General features: G+C 38.5%; 1 protein-coding gene across 1 annotated transcript in view; it reads right to left on the bottom strand.

Moving 5' to 3' along the window:
* The window catches only part of NOL10 (nucleolar protein 10), a 53,275-nt gene extending 31,927 nt beyond the window's left edge, over window positions 1–21,348 (bottom strand). The window contains exons 1-12 of the mRNA XM_074861565.1: window positions 21,211–21,348; window positions 20,710–20,755; window positions 19,856–19,954; window positions 18,976–19,053; window positions 17,094–17,131; window positions 13,146–13,282; window positions 12,365–12,430; window positions 10,873–10,933; window positions 10,268–10,353; window positions 9,840–9,918; window positions 8,469–8,618; window positions 6,125–6,191 (exon numbers count right to left, since the gene is read on the bottom strand). Coding sequence (XP_074717666.1) covers window positions 6,125–6,191; window positions 8,469–8,618; window positions 9,840–9,918; window positions 10,268–10,353; window positions 10,873–10,933; window positions 12,365–12,430; window positions 13,146–13,282; window positions 17,094–17,131; window positions 18,976–19,053; window positions 19,856–19,954; window positions 20,710–20,755; window positions 21,211–21,276 — 973 coding nt within the window. The 5' untranslated portion in view covers window positions 21,277–21,348. The remainder of the gene's footprint in view (window positions 1–6,124; window positions 6,192–8,468; window positions 8,619–9,839; window positions 9,919–10,267; window positions 10,354–10,872; window positions 10,934–12,364; window positions 12,431–13,145; window positions 13,283–17,093; window positions 17,132–18,975; window positions 19,054–19,855; window positions 19,955–20,709; window positions 20,756–21,210) is intronic.
* Window positions 21,349–22,121: the final 773 nt, after the last annotated feature.

Raw genomic sequence — 22,121 nt, 5'->3', positions numbered from 1 at the left:
TATATATACACACACTTGAGGCATTTAATTCACATGAAGTAGATTTGTATGTACATAGGACTTAAAATATCTTTCCAGGAAATGAAACGGAAAAAAATGGAAAATTCGCTGGCACCAAAAATAAAATAACATTAGAATGACAACCTGAGTATTTGTAGGGAAAGAAACCTTCGTGGGTTAGGGGAGGAGGGGTGCAATCACATTACGGTACATATTTGTAGCCTGCAATCAAACAGATAATTGGGACCCATAATAAATTGTTGCATCAAATGCTAAGGAAAGCAAGGTCTGATAGCAGCACAATTAACAAAACTTCGTTTCCTACATATTTGTCCCCTTTTGACCTCTGTCTTAACTGTTCAGCACCACTTCAAGCAACACTAAGTCCTCACAACTGTGGACTGCCGATTTTCATAACCAATTTAAATAGTTCATCCTGTAATACTGTTCAGAACAAATCCAATTAGTATTGCACTTAAAAACTACCTTGGGCATAAAACTGTATTATTAATACAAGGGGGATTTTGGTTTTTTGTTTTGTTTTTAAACACACCCTTATAGTTTAAACAGTCATAATTGTAACATGGTTTATACCTTTATTCATATTTCACCTTGGGAAATCAACACAACAGTGGCTTCTCAACACAGAATGAGAGACGGGATGTGGTGGCTTCAAATCAAGTAATATTAGTGATATTAGTGAACTGGGGCAAATGTAAAATTTGAAATATCTATGAATATACCTAAGAAACACCATGAATAAGGCTTGTAAATATTCTGAATATAAAAAACTACTGTAGAAATGTTAAAATCCATAGAAAATCTCCAACTGCCCTTCATGTAAATTCAAAATGAGAAATACTCTCAGCTTCCTTCTACAAAAAAGAGTAACAAGAACATTTGGCATATACTTTTTAAAGTTTATCTCAATTTTTTCTCTCCAACGTAGCTGATCACCAGGTAATACAAGAGAAGGAATATGAAGAAGAAAAGAGCAATCAAGTTAGATAACATTCTGATCTAAAAGTACTGTAACATATGCCACTGAGACTATGAATAATTGGGTCAATTACTACACACCCAGAGGGTAGAAATATAATTTACACCCAACTAGAGGAACGCAATTAACATGGGTGGAGTAATCCTTCCTACCTAATCCTTTTATTAAAAAAATACAATGCAGCTGGACTTACAATATCAGAAAAAAGTGGGCTTACTTTCCTGGCAAAGCAAGAAATTTGTGAAAGCTTAGTCAGCAAACTGAGGCTAAAAACCATACTTGGAAAGGTTTGCATGCAATTTAAGGAAAAAGCAAAAATTTGTAGTATAAAGATATATATATACACACACACAAAATGTACTATAGTCATAGTATATAGATTACACACTCCCTTAATGTATCAGCACGCTCACTACTATTACAGGAGACAAAGTACTTCTCCACTGACTGAATATGAATCACTACAGATAAAAGGGCAGAAATAAATTCTGCAGGTGCTTCAAAGATGACAGCAAAGGCAAAACCTCCTCATTAAGAGTCCTCCACCAATAATTAAAAGAGGGAAGAACAGACTTCAGAACAGTACATGGGCAGGCATAAACTACAAGGGAAAAAAAAGAATAAAAAAAATTGAACAACTCTGTGAGAGGAGAAGTCTACTCCATGCATTTTCATTGTTTCAGCTTGTCAGTTTTAACCAATTTTTATGGGAAGAGAGACCACACCCTAACAAACTACACAGCAGCCTAGTTTGATCACTCTAAAAGGGAAATAAATGAGAATACTTTTTCAGATAAGAGGTTTTAATAAGACCATCTTTGGAAAGTGGTCTGCAATACAATATCATCAATTTAAAGGAATGAAAACAGGAGTATGAAGCGGTAGTAAATGGGAGAAGCAGCTTTAGAAAATGCACATTTTTAACTTAAAATTTTTTACAATAATTGAAACAAATGAGGCACAGATTTCTACACACTGAAGATGCTGTTAAGTTTCATTTATATTCTGTAACTTAACTGAAGCTGAGTCAAGGCTATTCCAGTAAGTGGTAAACATTTTTTCCCCTAACCCCATTCTGTGCACGTGTGATCAGAGAAAAAAGATTCGTAACTAGTTTAAGAGATCCACTAAAGCTTGTCATCATGTAGTTTGGTCAAAGATATGCAAGGGTTTGCTTCCCATGAAAGGTAGCAATACTGAAGCTGGCTGGTAAAATCATTTAATTAAAAAACCTCAAACTACAACAAAACTCCCACAAAACTATCAAAAACGAATAATTCACATTATATTGATTCACACTTTACCATATATCATAGAATAGTTCAGGTTGGAAGGGACCTTAAAAGACCATCTAGTCCAACCCCCCTGCCATGGGCAGGGGCACCTTCCACTAGACCAGGTTGCTCAAAGCCCCGTCCAACCTGGCCTTGAACACTTCCAGGGAGGGGGCATCTACCACCTCTCTGGGCAGCCTGTTCCAGTGTTTCATCACCCTCATTGTAAAAAATTCCTTCCTCATATCTAGTCTAAATCTACTCTTTTTCAGTTTAAAACCATTACACCTCATCCTGTTGCAACAGGCCCTACTAACAAGTTTGTCTCCATCTTTCTGTAAGTCCCCTTTAAGAAAGGCTGCAATAAGGTCTCCCCAGAGCCTTCTCTTCTCCAGACTGAATAACCCCAGCTCTCAGCCTTTCCTCACAAGAGGTGTTCGATCCCCCTGACCATTTTTGTGGCCTCCTCTGGATCCACTCCAACAGGTCCATCTCTGTCCTGTGCTGAGGACTCCAGAGCTCGATGCAGTACTGCAGGCGGGGTCTCATGAGAGTGGAGTAGAGGGGTAGAATCTCCTCCCTTGACCTACTGGCTACGCTTCTTTTGATGCAGCCCAGGATGTGGTTGGCTTTCTGGGTTGCAAATGCACATTGCTGGGTTATGTCCAGCTTTTCATCCACCAGTACCCCCAAGTCCTTCTCAGCAAGGCTGCTCTCAATCCCTTCATCCCTCAGCCTGTGTTGACACCAGGGGTTGCCCCCACCCAGGTGCAGGACCTTGTACTTCACCTTGTTGAACCTCATGAGGTTCACATGGGCCCTCTTCTTCAACTTGTCCAGGTCCCTCTGGATGGCATCCCATCCCTCAGGTGCGTCAACTGCACCACTCAGCTTGGCGTCATCTGCAAACTTGCTAAGGGTGCACTCAATCCCACTGTCTATGTCACTGATGAAGATATTAAACAGTACTGGAACCAATACGGACCCTTGAGGACCACCACTTGTCACCGATCTCCATCTGGACATTGAGCCATTGACCACTACCCACTGGATGCGACCATCCAACCAATTTCTCATCCACTGAACAGTCCACCCATCAAATCCATATCTCTCCAATTTAGAGAGGAGGATGTTGTGAGGGACTGTGTCAAAGTCCAGACAGATGACATCCTTAGGTCTTCTCTTATCCTGAAATATTTCTGAAATAGTCAGCAGATGTTTTATGTTACAATATAGTTTCACTTTTCCAAATCTTTTTAAAATTTTGTTTATAGTTATGACAATGCAGTGTTAAAACTATTTCATAAGGCTGAGGTTAGGGTACGGGCTTTCTGAGCAGCAGTTTCACATGAAGTGTTAAAACACAAGCTAGGCAACAATCTCTTGGGTTTCCTGTGCCATGCTGGCTTCAGGAATATCCAGCAGTGCTCTGAGAATGCTGGGGGCACCAATGAGAGCACTGTGCCCTAGCCATACTGGTACTTAGGTAATATTATATTTCCAGCTTTCCACAATTGCAAGCTTGTATTACTGAAAATATTTCCTTATTTTCAGATGTTCAACCATTATTATTCTTTGAATTCTGAATGAGCATGAGGTGGTGGCTAGGCATCTTAAATTCTAGAGCAACAGTATTTATGACAAACATGCAGTGCACCACCTCTTACCTTAAATCTCTTAATTTCCACTGCAACATGTTCTGGTTTTTCCCCTCTGTCTCCATATAATTATAAAATACAACCTAATTTTCATCCCACAACAGTTCTTACCAAAAGACTTCCACCTGTCCGCTACAGACACAGTTGAAGAAAGAACAATAAGAAAAGCAGAACTGACTCAAGGAGGAGACATGGGACACAGGACTGGAATGCACAATCTAGATCACTAATCTAGATCTAGAACACAGACACATGAAGAAGTAACATCCAATAAGCAACATCAGGGAGATACGTGGATTCAGTTCTTTGTGCACAAGATTCCTCCTGCAGAGTCTCATGGAAATAATTTCTGCAAAAGCACCTGAGGCCTGTCTACATACCACAGAGGCTACAGAGCATCCATAGCTGAGTAACATCCATCCTTGTAGATATTCAAACTTGACTGGTTATCACCTGAGCAACCTCATCAGACTTTGCTGTTGGATCTAACTTCAAGTTTGGCCCTGCTTTGATCATGAAATATATGACCCCCAGAGGTCCCTTCCAACCTAAATTACGCTAAGATCCTACATTGTCAAATAACTGACTTCTGTTTCACTCCCTGTCATGAGCCCTTCACTACCAATGCTGCATGGATGTTCATTCACTCCTGGGTTCTCTTTTGGATCAAATTAATAAGCTCATCAAAGGTGAAACCTGGATGAAATGCTAAAGATAAAATTCACTCCAATGATCGATCTCTGTAGCCACTACGGATGAGAGAAAATCAGGTTTGTCTACATCCATGTTGCACAGTCTACACTGTTACCACACAGTTACTCTCAAATACACCCAAGTGAACTCATACATACAACCAGGGCACACGAGATGTGCCCTCAGCCCTGTGCCATAAAGTTCTGGTTTTGGCAGGCTTCAATTCTTTGCTTACATTATTTCTGGCATTTTAGGATCTGGGAAAGACAAATATATTTATATATATATGGAACACAAAATGGCATCAATGTCTTTTTGAGGCCTCAGAAAAATCTAGCGCAATTCCTAAGTAGTGAAACACTGTTTCAGAGGGGGCTAAACTTGAGCAGCATGGAAGTGAGTATTTTCATCAGCAAGGTCCTGCAGACCATTACAGTTTTGCTGCTGCATAAGGTAAAAAATGCCCACCATCTCAGCAGCAATCAGTATTTAAGTGCTCATCTTAAAAAAAAAAAAAAAGGACACATTCTTAACTGAAGTTGGCAGAAAAGACAAGATAAGTTTTAACTCGTTAGAAATCTCAAACTCACTTATCTACAATCTTGAATTTGAGCTGCTAGTATGAATCAAAGTTAAGTTGCTCTGTCTTTGCTGCTACCTCTCTCTAAAATTAAGATAATAGCAGAGTTTGCAACACAGGCATTCTCTGGATCAAGAATTTTGTCCTGTGCCATCCTAGTGGCTCTAATTTTTATCTCATCTTTTCAATACTGCTTTCTAAAAAGGAAGTAGGTGTCACATAGTAGTAAAGAACTAAGCAACCCAGATCAAGCAGGGAAAATTAAGGCCAGTTGCAATCTGAGGTACAACCAAAGCACATGTGCACACAAAATCACCATTTTGTCAAGTATCTTTACTCATAAGGTAGGATCCGGAAACTTTGGTTAAAAGTGACCCTCAGTTTTGACTTCTAAATATGTTATGAGATGCCACAAATTTGAAAACAGTCACAAAAGGCATGCAAATCTGTGCATTTAGGAATCTACACTTAAAACCAAAGTATTCAATCTAAGGGGAGGGCACAGTAAGTGCTATATCCAAAACAAGGAAAAATCAAATAGCTGTAAACACTTGTAAAAATTTGTAAGTTTGCTGTAAAGAGATTTTTTCCTAGCTCTAGAAAGCAAGCTCTAACTCATCTTAGCTTGAGACAAAAGGCCAAAATTCCTATTCTTATGAAATTAAACAGATACTTGAAAGAGCAAAAGAGGTCAATCACTCAATTGACAGCACAGCAGCTTCTAACTACAAAGAGGCTCCAATTTAATACAGATGCAGAGGAAGAAATGACACTGAGAAGTAATCATTTTTTCCTAGCTCTGTCATGAGGAGGAAAGTAGACCTAATTCCTATCACCTAAACAGAAAAAAAGATCACAGCTTGGGTTAACACAAGGTTTCCCTCTTGAACTTAGTAAGACATTAATATATCTAATGTACCTGAATCTGGATACAGGCAGACATCATTGATATCATATTCTGGCTCCATTGAAGTAAATATCTTCCCCTGAAATTGTAGGAACAAAATATATTATAAAGAACTCCAAACAATATAATTAAATTTAGTAAATTTAAACATTAAGAATAGCCATTATAGAAGCTAAGAAATATGATGGAATAAAGATGGAACAGATATTGTAAAACAATAAAATGTTATTAAAATATCTGAACTGATCTCCTTCAAGGAAGTGAACTCTACTGGTTACTGAAGACACAGCAATGTACAGTAGCACCTCTAATTTCTCAGCTCACACTTCTGTGTTGAAAATATATGTGTCAGATTTACTTTATTTTATACAAAAGGCAGGGTGAGGTCCATAAATTCCTGGCACATTGTCAGTGTAACCCTCATTTTGTTCAACTCTGAATGTGGTAGTTTTAAATAATTTTATTTTGTTAAGTATCATTAGCTGAAATGATGGATTGGGAGTGGAATTTGATTCTGGAGCTTGGTTCTTCCACTCTGCTCATGTCTACATGAAAGGAAAAGTAGCTCAGCACTTTATTTATAATTTATAAACTTATAAAATTGAAGAGGTCTAAATATAAAAGTAGTAAAAGCATCCAGCGGTATCTAGCTTAGATCCGAATTGAAGTTATAAATGTTATTTAAGAAAGAGGTAAAAGCAGGAAACAACATTCTCAAAAAAGTAAGAATTGGAACAGAGTCTGAAAAACCCAGACAAAATACAGGTGCTCTTATAAGCCAACACGCAAGACAGCCAGTAAAGGAAGAGTCTCTAAGAACTGGGCCACAGAATCTGAAGCATGAGAGTACATGCCTACACGGTTCTAAATGAGGGACAGGAACAGAGCAAATTTTGATCCTATTCCTCTTTCTTCTTTCCCTGCAGCAATCCCACCTACCTTTCTGGGCCCTTCCTTTCCCTCCCAGTTACATGCTGTTACCCCACCCACCTCTGGTCTCTCCCCGATGATTAATAAGAGTCCTCCCCCACCCTGGTCTTAGCAGACAAAAGCCTCATGCTCCCCACCCCAAGGCACGTCTCAGCATGGGGCTATTCTGGTATCAAAGCCATATGCTCTCCACCCCGCAGTCTGCCTCTGCAGTTGGTTCCCTGCCAGAGATAGTCAGGAACCAACATCTGGGAGAGGTGGAGCCAGCTGGAACATACTCTAGGAAAGAGTCCAAAGCTATCTTTGCCTTCCAGCAGTAAGAAACCCTCCCTTTTCCCACTGCAGAGGCCACCTGACAAACCTTAGTGTTTCATTCTCAATGATGGAAATATATATACCTAGGAAAAATGGAGAGAGGCCACTGCAGATGTTTTAAATAATATCCAATAATCTATTTTCTCTTTTAAACAATAAAAAATAACTGCAGAGCAGCTTACAAAAAACTGCTTGCGATCACAGAAAAAATAAGAGAGGCTGTTGAAAGTTCATGAAGAAGCACAACAATAGAGAAATGACTGCCTGAAATAGTCAGAAAAAAGTGCCTCTAAACTACAACTGCTCTTGATATGTTTCACTATAAAGCCAGAAAAGCATAGATGGAGCATGTCTTTTAGAAGGAATATGATGACTAAAGAAGCCTCTCAAACCAAACCAAGTTACAGTAGTATTACTATGAATCTATGGGGTAACATTTTGTGCAAGCTTCACTGACAAGAAGATAAGAAAAAGAACAACATAATATAATGAAAGTGTTATGAAAATTAGAGATTGCAATTTCACTTAAATGTGCAAAAGGCAGGGATAAAGGCGTTGCCTGCTGCAACATAATCCATTAATACAGCATAATACACAATTGTTATTTGGATCTTGCATAGTATCTGCTTCAATGGCCAAATAATTTTGGTGAAAATAAGCAGCACCTGATTTCAATAGGTCATAAACTAACTGATGTACCTTTGAAGTTAGCCCTTCTTTAGGCAGGGAATTGGAATAACCATGTTTTCTCTGATGAAAAAATCATAACTGGATGTGTTCAAGCACACTGTGAAAAATACAAAAACCAGGGCAATGGCTAAGATACTACTTTTTAGGTGTAAATCCTTCTACTGAAAGAAGCATCTTAGGCAGACATGTACAAACAGCTAAAAAAAATACCAAAGACTTTATCTTTGTACCTGACAGGCTGTTGAGCAACTTCCCAGATGTTGGTTTTAGTCAGATGGGACAAAACGCTATGTAAATTAGGACACATTAAAAACCCAATTTACTACACTGAATGTCAGCTGCTTTATTCAAGCTGCATGAAAAAAAACAAAAAGAAAGTAAAAATTAAAAAATCTGAATGCAGCAACATAAAAACACTTACTGTATCTTTGTTCCACATTTTTATGATTCGAGAATCTGCAGAGATAATTAAATCCAACTGACGCTGAAACTGAATTGACTTAATAGGCAGGCCATAGTGGTGATCTTTGACTATTAATGGATTACTAGACCGGAGATCATATAATAAAACCTTGAAGAATAAGAGACAGATTAAACTTACAATATTGTAAGATCAAGAGAAAGTCACACACACCAGATCTTCACTAAAGATTTAACTAAACTTGAGATTTTTTTACTTAAATACACAGACAGGATTTATGTAAAAGAAATCATTTTAAATTCTGAAAACAGCTTATTAAGTGAGCCCAGTTTATTCTGGCAATATATTTTAACCTCAGAATGCTTCGGTCTAGAAAAATTAAGAACAAATTTAAGAGCTCACCATCTTTCTGAAGTCTTTTTAATTTCTACTGAAAAAATAAACCATTTTCAAGGCTCTTAGTATTTCTTAATTACTATTATTTCATGTTCAAATTCTTGGGCTGTTCTTAAAATATTTAAAATTTCAGATCCTTCCACATTCATTGAGTATCCCTTTCACTCAGTGAAACACCATGGAATGTAATTTTCTGTATTAAGGAAAGTAGAGAGTACAGGCCTTGTCTTCCAAAATCCTGCATTTTTATCTCCAAAGTTTCCTATGGAACTGCAGAAAGGCCTTAAATCTTTCACACCCAAAGCGTGAATACTAATAATTTGGGGGACAAAATATTATCAGTTTGTTTAATAAAAAAATACAATCTCCAATAAAACTTGCCTGACATGTATACTATCACAAACACAGCTCTTACATACGTATCTGCTCTTGAACAAGCTAGTTTTCTAAACACATGAAAAAACTGATGAAGATGGCAAAAAATTCCCATGCTCCACTTTACAAATACGATAGCAATGATGACTAAATGAATTGAAATGATCCCTTATAGAAAGACAAGATAGTAAAAACAGTAGTTGAAAGACAATCACTTCTGCTTCTTTAGCCACCACCAAGATAAGGAAGAGCATATATGTTGCACTGAGATAGCACTGACAGTCTCAAAAAGCAGCAACTTCCCCACATACTTGACTCTTACATCATAAGAAAACTGCAGATTTGAAGTTATATAGCATGTAGTTTGTGATGATTTTAAGTGGTCCCTACAGTATTTCAAAGAGCAAGACGATATGACAAAATTAATTTGCAGTTTAAGAATGACAATTACTACGCTATACATGCAATTTATGCTCTTATAAATACCTGTATTAATATATATTTACATTACAGTAAGTGCACTCAATGTATGATAGACTTGGACTGGCAACTGCAAGAACAGGCTCTCCTAAGAACTGTTGTAGATGAAGTTAAGTTTACCTGCCCAGTAGATGTTCCAACAGCCATATTCAAAGCTCCATCAAATTTCAGTGCTGAAATGGATGGTAAACCATCTATCCTGCAAAGCACAATGCTTACAGTTAGACATTCTTTCAATAAAGGCCACCAATAATTTTTAAAATGTTAAAAATAGCTAAGATAATGAATGTAAATTAATTTACAGATATCACTCAGAAATACTATTTCAAAAAGCTGCATTGTTTACATTCACAACTTGTGGTTGTATAGAAAATTGGCCACTACTACTCAGATCAATAACTAAGAGACTCCTTTATAACTACAGAAAACCCTTTATTCACACCAGCAATGAGAAGACCATGGGCAGGTCATTTTAATGCAAAGTGGGATTTATTTCTAAAAGCAAAACTTCTGAAAAAACAAACTTTGAAAAGGTAGCCTTTACTCACTCCGTGTCTGCTGTCACACTGCTTAAAGCACAGTCCAACAGCCCAACTCGATTTCTAGTTCTAGGATCCCAGCATTCCACTTTACCCTAAACAGTTTAGAAAATGTGTTTCAAGATTATGCAACAGATGTATGGTATTCTGAAAATGTTTAGATAAAATTATGAACTATTTAATCTATGAATAATTAATCAAATTTTCTAGGTTGACATGAGTTGTTCTAATAACGGCACACAAGCTGCACACATTTCATTTATGTTTTTTAAAAATGTGATCTGAATCAAAATCATTAACTCTAAATTCTGAAGATTAATAGGGCACACATGCTAGCGAATTTCTGCAGATGGCTATAATGTAAAACAAGATAACATTATTTTCTCTCCCATCTGCAAATCTCGAGGATCTCAACAACCAAGGTAGCTCAGAAATTGTATCTGCACTATGCTCTAAAAAGTCATCTTGTTTAACAGATCTGTACTTAACACAGCAAATGAGATCAAATTAATTAACTAGCTTCCTGTCAGGACTTCTTCTTATCCTCATGCAAACTAATATAAAAAAGAAACAAACGCTACTGCCCTTTTTATAAAAGGAATGCAAACATTTACCTCAGCCGTCCCCATAGCAAACAGGAAGTGTACAGGATTTATGTCACAGACATTACTCTCTCTAAAACAGAAAAAGGAGCAAGTTTAATGACCTCAGAATAATTTAACACATGAACAACTAAAAAATTTCTGTAATCATGTACACTATTGCTCAGCCTGGAAAAGCAAAAGCTGGAGAGAGGGACAGATGACCACTTAATAGCAGCTTCCTGTACTTAAGAGGAGCTTACCAAGAGTTTGGAGCCATCAAAGACAGTGCTGATCACTTGAAACAGGTAAGGTTCCAACTGGGTGCAAGGATAATATTTTTACACTATGCAGATAATTAAGCACTGGAACAGGTTTGCCCACAGAGGCTGTGGAATTTCCATCCCTGGAGTCTTCAAGACCCCCTGGGAAAATTTATCTGAATTCAGTGTGACCATGCCTTCAGCAGGAGGCTGAGCTCTGAGGTTCAATCCAACCTGAATGATTGTGTTTCTCTGCCCATACCACAACCTACCACCAAGCCTTGCTGTATCGCTCTGCTCCACTATATTCTTAAACAACTCAATTATGTCAAAAGGTCTTCCTGATCACGTCCAACATATTATGATGAATGGCCTGTCTTTCTTTCCCTCACCCAAGTGCCCTATTTCTCAACAGAGCACCCAAGAGCCTTGTATTTCTACAACAGTTCTTCCAAAGTACAAATACTCCTCTTTACACCACTCATCCTGACACTTTCCAACTTCTTCCATTCAAAGCCCTCCATCTCTAATTCTATAACTCATCCAACTCCCCCACCTCACAACCTCCTCACAATTTCAACTCTCATCTCTCTAATTCAGATTTTATACTGCACCCTTAGCTCTCCCGCTCCAGGATTCCCGTTTTTTTTTTTTTTCCTGCTGCTCAGTTTCTGTATTGTGCTTTCCCAAATACTGCTTCGTCCATTAAGCTATACTACCCACTGAGCACCAGCTGTCGCCCACCAAGTGGCCACTTTATCTAGTCAAGTCTGTTCTTCTCATCTGCCTCTCCCCGCATGAAAGAAGCCCAGCTCCTGCTCTGGTAGGGTTTTCAAAAGAATCAGACACATGCTGGAGATATAAAAATTCTCTTTGGGCTACTCCAAGAGCAGAAGGACAAAGACATGTCTGGGAAAGTACATACCCTGTGGGTAGATCTCTATATGATGGCTAAATTGAGCAATAATGGCAAAGTTTTAATGAAACGCTCTTAAGATCAAGTTATATAATACTTATTACAAGTCTATATTAAGCAATTTTAAAACATCCACAAAAGAAAACTCAATTAAAACATAAAAACTAGAACAAAGAATTACAGAACATAAAATAAAATGAGGCCCAGGCTCGGCATATGTTCCTTTTGAATTCTACAGTGCGTTTGGGCTGTATTCAGATACAGTACTTATGGTGAGCATGCTAGTAGTTTGCTTCCACCTGCTGGAAGACAGACAGACAGACATCACGCATTACAGATTACTTACGAAGCATCAGTTTGCAGGGAGTTCAGAAACCTTCCTTGTTCCAGATTTAGCCTGTACACTTCAGAACTACAAAGGAAAAATCCAAAATTACTTCTTTTTCTTATGAATACAGAAAAATACTGTTGTAAGTTAGGAGGAGTCATAGAAATTTTTGCTGACAGCCAAATTTTACCAAATACACAATTTTCAGACTTCACAAGCTAAAACATAAGACAAATCTATTCCTTGGTGTTAAAAATACAGAGAAAAACGTGCATGTTCACCAAAGATATTTATTACACTGCAATATCCTACCAATTATTCTTTTTTACAGGGAAAAGATGTATTAATTCCTTAAGTTGTTTTAATTTCCTATGATTTATGTTACATCTTGAATTGCTACTTATTTTGTTTGAAACCCTAAAGATTTTATTTTTACTATGTCTTCTCACAAACTCAATTAATTATTTTATGATTTCACTCACACTTTAACAGGAACAAAACAGCACCCAGGATAGAAAGTTACTTAATTTTCCTTACTTAGATGCTAATCACTTTTTAAAACAGGACACTGAATTACAATTTTTATAACAAATTTGCAAATACATGATGTACCTGGTACAGTACAGGAAACTGAATTAGTATCAGTCTTCCCACATTTTCCATTCTTCACAAACATTATTAATTTGGAAGGAATTGCCACTTCTTCCAATTTTTAACTTTTCTGGTATTTTAAAGTTCATTTTATTCTTGGAAAACATTGCTAACAAAAGTGAAACAAAATAATCTGCTTAATTAATACCTTGCTCCTACAAAATACAGGTCACACGATGGATAGTGATAAGAGAAATCTCTACCAAATTTTGGGATTCTTGTCCTGTAGTAATGGCCGTGTTGTGAATGAAACTCCACAAACCTGCCACACTGCAAGAAGACAATCTGAAAATAAAATAGAAAGCACTGAAATATACAGAAGCAGACTACAGTGTCCTCAACTTGTCTTACAGCACAAACTTCAGTGACTTTTTTCAAGCTCACAGGTTTATCACAACTCATTTAAACCATTTCTATGAAAATTATAGAATCAACTAGTGCTTCATCACTCTCACTAGCCAAAGAGCTTTATTAATAAACATTAAATATTCACAAGAGTATGCGTGACATCCTGAAAGTGACTCTGCAACCAGAAGCAGTATAATCATCGTTGTGCTGCACCAAAATTAACATCTGTACTTCTTTCAGACGCCAGAGTTAATAATTTCTTCCAGGTACAATGCCACGCAAACACCAGTACGCTCATAGGTACCAAGCACATGAGCTGTACATCCTGATGCATGGCAGCATTCCAATAAATGACACCAACGACCTTTGTGCATTTTTTTATTGTTTGCCAATTTAATAAGCATATTGCTTTTTTTATGAAACTTAGACAAACATCTCAGACCTGGAAGAGCCCACAGGGAGGCATTACTAGAAGGCTAAATCTATACTAGTAAATAATATAGGCCAGAACCTGCCCCTCTAGTCCTGATGGCAAGTTAACATGGCACAGCTCATAACCATATGAAGGAATTCTTCCCACTCCAAACAGAGACAGTATCATCCACACCATTCGTTACACTCATGCTGTACCTCAAAACATGCCCAGGCACTGTGTGATGGAGGAAGAGTTGGCCTGGCCCAAACTCATGCAACAATGCATGCAAACAATTATATTGTATGGATAATCACAGGCTAACTCTCGACTCTGAGCCTCATCCCTATTTAGCTTAGATTAGAAAAGTGGTAGTTTAGTTTAGAATACGTATAGTCCATGATCTTCTAAAAGTAGTGATAATGAAGATTTTAAATTTCCTACTGCTGGACTACATTGTTAGCATTGCAAATAAGGATGAGAGGCTTAGGAATGACGAGGTACAAATTATTTTGAATCTGTCGTCTGTATTTATGTGTCTGTACATTCTTCCTTATGAGACGGAGAAAGTACTGACTTGGGCTAGTACTTCCTGCCTATTTACCATTAAGTCCCCCCCTTACTTACACTTTTTCTGATATCAGAAACCCTAACATTTCAGGTTTTATTCATGGATTCGCTTGTCCTGGTCCAAGACCAAGCAGAGTATCATCTTTCAGAAGCGTAACTACAATTTCATACAAGATTACAGATGCAGCTGCACAGTTGATGTTATACAATGATGTTTTTCATATACATCCCAATCAATCCTTTGTGTGCCTAATGCCTTCATGCTTTTAACTGGAGGTTTACAACAAGCAAAGCTCTTTACTTATCTGTTTGAAACAATGCCCAGATCAAGTCTTTTCTCTATCATCATTGCAAAAGAAGAAATGTCTGCATCTTCATGCAGTACAGAAGCTAAATAAACTATGAGAAGAACAGAAAATTAAACTGTATTTAATTTTAAAATATCAATATCACACTCTCTTAGTTCACTACCAGTTAGCCATCAAAAACCTTTTACCAGGAAGAGAGATGATGAAGTTTGCTTTCTATGAGAAAAGTGAATTTTCTTCTCACCCACTCTACTTCCAAAAAGATTTAAGAAAGTTTTATAGATGCCAAAAGCAGCCAATATTCTGCTAATGATTGCCAAAAAGTTTGCTATATTAGGATAAATTTCTACAGTATTGAACTTGAAGGTATTTGTGTCCTCTTTTATTAGCAGTGGATACAACTCGGTGTAAATCATGTTTGTCTTTCCCTCATACAAAATTAATTTTGGTCACTATCAGAAAACTACAACCTCAGGGTAGCAAAAGCATAGCCACCGGTGTGTGGCAAAACTACTAAGCAGAAATACACGTCTTTTTGTAAAAGGCTGTAGAAAAAAAAAAGGTATCACTCACTCTTAAATCTGATACTTAGTCCAAGTCTAGAACTTTTAAGTCTAAAACTTAGGAGAGCAAAGAAGTGTAACTGGTTTTATGGATACCAATATGAGTGAAAGCCAACAGTGTGCTCTCACTGTGAAAATGCAAATAAGCCTCAAAAGGCGACCTTAGGAGGACAGCAGAAGCAGACTGGTGAGAAGCTATTTTCCCTGCGCTACTTAAGTATGAGGCAGTGTGTCTAGTGTTGGGCCCCCCAGTTCAAGAGGGATGTTGAGAGCATCAAGAGGGCTACCAAGACAGACAAGGGGCAGAACACAAAATGCACAAAGAAAGGTTGGAAGAATCTTGTTTAGCCAGGCAAAGAGCACCCCACTGGACAACCTGACAGCAGCTTGCAACTGAAGTGCAGTTACCAAAGTGACAAGAGTCAAACTCTCTGCAGTAGCAACAGTGAAAATTTGAGATTTTCCTGGGCAGGTTGGACAGGAAGGAAAAATTCTTTACGATGAGGTAGTGCAGCCTTGCAACGATTTCTTCAGTGAATTTGTGGAACTGCCATGCTTGCAGTTTTTGACAGTCCTGTTCGAGCATTAAATGATATCTGATGGTCCCCTTCCAATCAACATTTTTATGATTCTAAGCTTTTCAAGTGTAATTTCTCAAATATTGTTCCCTCTTTCTAACATGTTCAAAACACGACAGCTTCCTGAAATTAGTTTTCTTTCTAATGATTTGGTAAGTTTTAGGAAAATAAAATCCAAAATAATGTTGTATTAAGTTGTGAAAGTAGGGCTTCAGTCTGAAATATAGTACCAGCTTCAGCTGAAAACACACAGAAGCCTTACTGTTCATAACCAGTCAGAAACACACTTGCAAACACAACGTGTTCCTTAGTCTCCCAAATAACTGATTTGTACAACTAGAAACATTCTCCCACAGACAGACAAGTGGGAGGTTACTGTACTGTATCAGTCGCCTTCTTCTGCTACTCGAATTCATGCACATTCTTGGAAATCTCACAGGGGAAAAATTTTGAAAAGACTAAAGCTAGAAGGCTAGATAATAATGTCCCTGATCAAACAGAAATATTTATTAAAACAAATCTGTACTGAAAATGCTAAGGTCTCTTCTCAGAAAAAAAGTATTAAAATAAACACTTCACTTAAAAAAAGGGGATTGTCCTACTGAAATCAGCAAAATTTTATGCTTAAATTTCATATTTAATTTGGAATGTAACACCTTAATGATTCAGCAAAGCAAAGTTTGCAGGAAGAGGTAACATCTTTTATTACACCAACTGCTGCAGCTGAAGAAAACAGCCAGGTGTTAAACAGAATTAGAAGCAGTAACTGTATTGGGCCTGAAAAAAGGGCTGATGGTCCTAAGAACTCAATTATTTCCTCCAGGTACAGCTTCATCAAAAAAAAAAAAAAAAGACATTACTTCTCTCCACAATCTTTGCCTTATTTATATGCTTATAATCATTATGGCTACAACCACGCTGACAATTCAGGCTATTAACTTACCTATATCTATCCCACCTCTCAAAAATGGTGCATCTGTGTATCCCTTGTCACAAGGGATCGTGACTAAATGTTATCCTAGAAAGAATAACCAATTCAATTTTCTACATTATTTTGTTTGTAGGATAAATCGTTATTTGAAGTTTTCCTCTATTACAGACAAAAGACTTCAAAAACAGTAAGGCAAATTATAATACAAAGAGACAAAGAAAACAACATTTTGAAGGTACAAAAATGTTCATCCTGTTTGCTTTTTTAAAAAAACTTTTCTGTTCCGAAAGTTGTGTTGATTGATTGCCTTTACTATATATGAAAATGCATTTTAATATACATATTAAACAATTTTTTCATTTATATATTGAAAACATTAAACATACCTTTGAGTAATCATCTGATAAAATCTCAAACGTAACCACTAGAGGAGAGAGCAAGAGAATTTTAAGTCAACTAAGAAAGCAAACTTATTTGCAAGCATTGGCATAAATCCTGAAAACATTTACACTCATGCTAACCTTTAGTCATATAAGTATTCCCCACAGGTGTCAATGCATAATGCAGGCATTGTGATAAAATCTTTAATTATATAACTTTATTTGCAAAATAGTAAGTAGTTTTCTAAAACTTTAGAAACATATGAAGCATCTTGTAATCTTTTTATCGTTCTTGTATACTTGACACGTTCCTCAACACGATGCTCAACCATGTATTTATTGGCTCGGGGAAGGTCTAATCAAATGGTTTTCAGTGAGTGTGTGGTCCATGGACCTTTGGTAATCCGTCAAAGATGATAAAAAATTACATGAGTTCACACATACTGTGCACAAATCTGCACATGCAATCCTTCTAAAGGGTCAGCACTTCCACAGAAAAAGTTTTAAGGCTCAAAAAAAAAAAAAAAAAAATCACAAATTTGAAAGCTACTATCCATGCTGAACACTGCAACGTATTGAACTTTGCCTAGTTTTAAATGAGCTGGGTTGGGAACATTAGGGAGTAGCTGCTTCAGCTAAATTGGTTCCATTTAAATGAGGTAGCTCATTTAAAGTTACCTGAAGTGACTCTGTTACATTTCAAATTAAACCTACTTTTGCAGTCTAGTAAGATGCCAGTTCAAAAAAAGTTACTTTAAGCTCTTAATTACCAGCAAGCATTTACTATTATGACTCCTGCTCTTTTAAAGCGGGTCTCACTCTTGCCATAGCTTCCGAACCCCTGCCCATACCACCTCCCCTCTTACTATGTTGTAGCACTGTTTCTTAACCCTGCGTGGCTCCTTGTAGTCCTGAGGCACAGTGTAAAGAAATACCACCATGCTCTACTCTCCTTTTCCTCACCTAAATCAGTAGTTCTCAAATTTTAATTTTTCACATCACTTTCACACACATCACAGTTAGACCAGTTTCATTCTTCCATAATGATTTAGGGCTTCCACCACTCTATGCTCATTCCCTCATGGCTTTCATCAACCCTGTACCCTAGTCAGTCTTCTGACACCCTAGTCTTCTAACAAAAAACAAACCAAACCAAACAAAAAATCCAAACACCATTGCCCAAATCTGTGCGCCCTAAAACTCTGCCATAGCAGCTCTGATCTCCTCCCCTAGCCTAACTGTCAGCAGATTCTCCCTTTCCCACTGTCTAGATGGCTCCTTGCTTTCCTCACCATAGTTGTTCTCCCTCCAAATTAGTAGAAAACAAGGTGTGCTTAGGGTCTTGGCCGTGCTACCATCTATCCCTAAGCACCTTGTTTCCAAGAAAACAAACAAAAAATCAAACCAAACAAACCACTCTCAGGGAATTCACTTTACCCTGTAACTCACCTGCTGAGCTCGGGCTTCAGTGAGAAAACAGTAAGAACTCATTTCAGTAACAGTAGTGCAACCACAGTGCACTCTCCTGCCTTACTGCTTCACAGAAAGGTAAAGAAGGGAAATCTGGCCACTACCCAGCCATTGCACCCACGTCGCATTCCCCAGACAGAGCATGGACTTCAGCCATATTCATTCTCTGAGCCCATCACTTACTGGCTCAAGGTAAATACTACACTCATCACACCACTCCAAGAGAGTAAAAAATTTTGAAGGAGAGGGAAAAGTGAAAAATACAGGGATAAAGACTAGGTGATATTTTACTCTAGATTCTTCTGTTCCTTCAAAGTACATTCTGTCCCTCCAGCACAGGAAGGGAAATTTCTACTCAAGTCCAACTTGAATTATGTATGAAAAATGTCTTGTACTAACAGCCATACCTTATACTAACCTTCAGAATCTAAGCATCTTTCAAATTTCTGGGATAACTGATAAGTATCAAAACATCGGATCCTTGGCTTGTAAGTTCCTGAAAGAAAAATTTGATCTTTAATAAAAAATTAAACAAAAAGATAATATTAAAGCATTTTTTAAAAAATATAATGTCTTACATATACCGGCTTTACTGCATTTCAACTATAAATATTCTGATCTTACCAAAGTCTCTGTGACTGGAAAAACATGTCTCTTAGTAACATAACCTTATGGCCTGCTTTTTGCCTTTGGTGACTGAAAGCACCCTCCTTCTGTGTAGGTTCTTCTGATTACCAGATACATCATACAGAACTTAACAATACCTTCCAGTAAGTCTCAAAGACCAAGTCTCCTTATACCATTAATGCCTACTAAAGTACTCATGTTTGGATCCTGCTTTGACAGTTACAAAATGTAGCATTGTCCTCCATCTTTTAAAACCAATACTCAAATAATGATGTTCGGAAGTAATTTAAAGCAAATTTACATACATATGATAAAAATAATTAAGAACTTAATTTTTAACTGTATTATAAACAGTTTAGTTTTTAATTGTATTATAAACCCCTAGTGGCAGGGGGGTTGGACTAGATGATCTTCAAAGGCCCTTTCCTACCCAAATCATTCTATGATTCTGTGATTCTAAGAAGATCTGTATTCTAAAAAGAGGTGTTTCACAATATCACTACCACAACCGCCACTCTATCACATCTTAAGAGTAAGCTTCCAAACCTCTGTTCAAAGCTACATTTAAAAATGAACTCTTCCCAGCTCTACCTGAATTACTAAACCATTCTGCAATCAAGATTTTCTAGCACTTTTGGCCTCTGCAACAGAGAGACACTTTGTTAACTCACCAACTGCCATAATATACTGTCCATCTCTTGATACCTTAATCTTTGTGCAAACTGTGGGCATTTCAAAGTCCTGAATAAGTTCAATTCTTCTACGGATATCTATGAAGAAAAAAAAAAAAAGTTATACAGGTAGCACAATTGTATCAGTCCAAAAAACTAATGGTTTCTTATGGAAGCATGTTGAGTTAATTGAATATAGGGAATATCTTTTAAATATAAAGATCTTTTAAGTATAATTAACATGTTATATGCAGATTATCACAGTCTGTTAACTCTTGAGAAGCAAGCTACTGCCATGCAAAATAAATGTCTTTTCAGAGGTAATTATGTAACAATTATATAATGTAGCAGCAAATAGTGATCATACATTTTACACAACTAAGATGTTGTATAATGTATTCCATTCCCCTGTCAACTCTATGTATTTTCTTGTTGGTTGAGTTTCTTATACAACACTTCCTATGGTATGCAAATAGCCATTTTTATTTTGTGTAACAAGTCTGGCCTAAAATGATGATGTTCCTGAACTCTAAGATTAGCATAATACCACCGAGGAGTTTATAGTTGGACTTTATCAATCATAAGCTATACATGGAATTCATCCATCATGTTTCTGTACAATCTACAACTCCTATGTTAAATGCCTTAAATTTAAACCAATATTGGTAATATTCTGTTCACATAAAGCTACACAGGAAGTTGAAAAAACTATTTATAGCTTTAATTTAGTAGTTTTTAAAATATGAGCTACGCATAGCTTCCTTGTATGAGTCAGTAAAGTGTCTCCCGCCGGACTTGCATGTTGTAGATGTGGAGCTGAGTATTACTGAGGACCCTGTAATGGGAAAACTCACCCACATCTTTCTTCTGTAAAGCTCTCTTCTTTCTGTCTGAGAGCCACTGTAAGAAAATATATAAATCAGTCTTGAGCTCACTATTCATAAAGGAACCAGAGAATCGCTTGAAGTTTATCCAACTGGAAGTGTAAAACATTCAGGCCGTTAATTTTTTCCTATTTTAGGATTTCCACCGGTAAGCTAAACCATTCCACACCAAGAAAACTTACAGAGCGGTGGTTTTTAAAGGCCTGTAGAATAACACAGCTACAGAGACGCCCGCATTCAAACTGCAGTTTTAGTTTAACAAAGACCCAGGGCTGGTTGTGCTTAAGGATCCCCACGCTCCACACACGCGCACACGGGGAAGGGGCAGCGCCGGTGCCGCCCCGCCCCGGGCCGGGGCTCAGGCCGAGGCGCACAACACGCGTCTGGCTCCTCCTGCGGCAGGAGCCGGGGCCCGGCGGCGGCGCGTCCCCTCGTCCCGTCGCGGCGGCCCTCCCCGCGCCGCCCCCTCACCTCCGGGAGGCTCCTGCCGGCGCTCAGGCTGTAGATCTTCACCTCGTTGAGGCTGGAAACCTGCATGGCCGCGGCCCTGCCCGCCTCTTCCCGGGCAGAGGGGAAGCGGAAGGCGGCCCGCTTCCGGGCCGCTGCCCTGCACCCGGCGGCGGGGCCGGGCCGGGCCGGGCCTGGCCCGCCAGGCCGCGCTCAACGCGGGGGCAGCGTGGGGGGTGGCGGCTCTGGCGGCCTCCGCTCATGGCAAATCCATGGGAGAGCGAGCTGTGGCAGCGCGCCGCTCATAGCGACACGCCTCAGCTGCCACCGGTGTCCCCAGGCGTTCGTGTCTGCGCGGGACGCTGCCGGGCGTCGACATCCCGGGCCGGCAGCGAGGGGCGGCCGTGTGCGCGCACTGCCCGCGGGCCCCCGCTCGGCCGGCGGGACCCCCGGCCCAGCACCCCGCGGGGGGCCGGGGCCTGGCCCGGGGCAGGCTGCGGTGCTGCTCCGGGCGGCGTTAAGGTTACAGCACGAAGGCAGCACTTGCCTTTGCAGGCTTGGTGGAGGAGGTTAATCTTCTCGCGCTCCAGCAAACCATGTCCGTTATTTATGGAAAACAACGAGTCCAGGATTTGGTTGATCAGAACCTTGCCAGCAAATGTGAAAAGACCCATTTTTATTGCTTTGTAGCATCACTCTTTAAGAAACAACAGACATGCAAAATTCTGACCATTCCTATTCTATCTTACAAGAGTAGCAACAAGGACTGAAATAATGTATATCCAATCTAGATACATCTTCAAGAAACAATGAAAATCACGATTAAATTCTTACCACAACAATGCATACCTCTGGTAAAGATGCTAACGGAAGCTGTTGCAGATTAAGTCTTACGTATAGTATTCCCTGGATGATGTATCTCGACGGTGATGATA

Source organism: Strix uralensis, chromosome 3, assembly GCF_047716275.1.
Source record: "Strix uralensis isolate ZFMK-TIS-50842 chromosome 3, bStrUra1, whole genome shotgun sequence".
Taxonomy (NCBI): domain Eukaryota; kingdom Metazoa; phylum Chordata; class Aves; order Strigiformes; family Strigidae; genus Strix; species Strix uralensis.
This window is presented reverse-complemented; position numbering and strand designations above follow the sequence as displayed.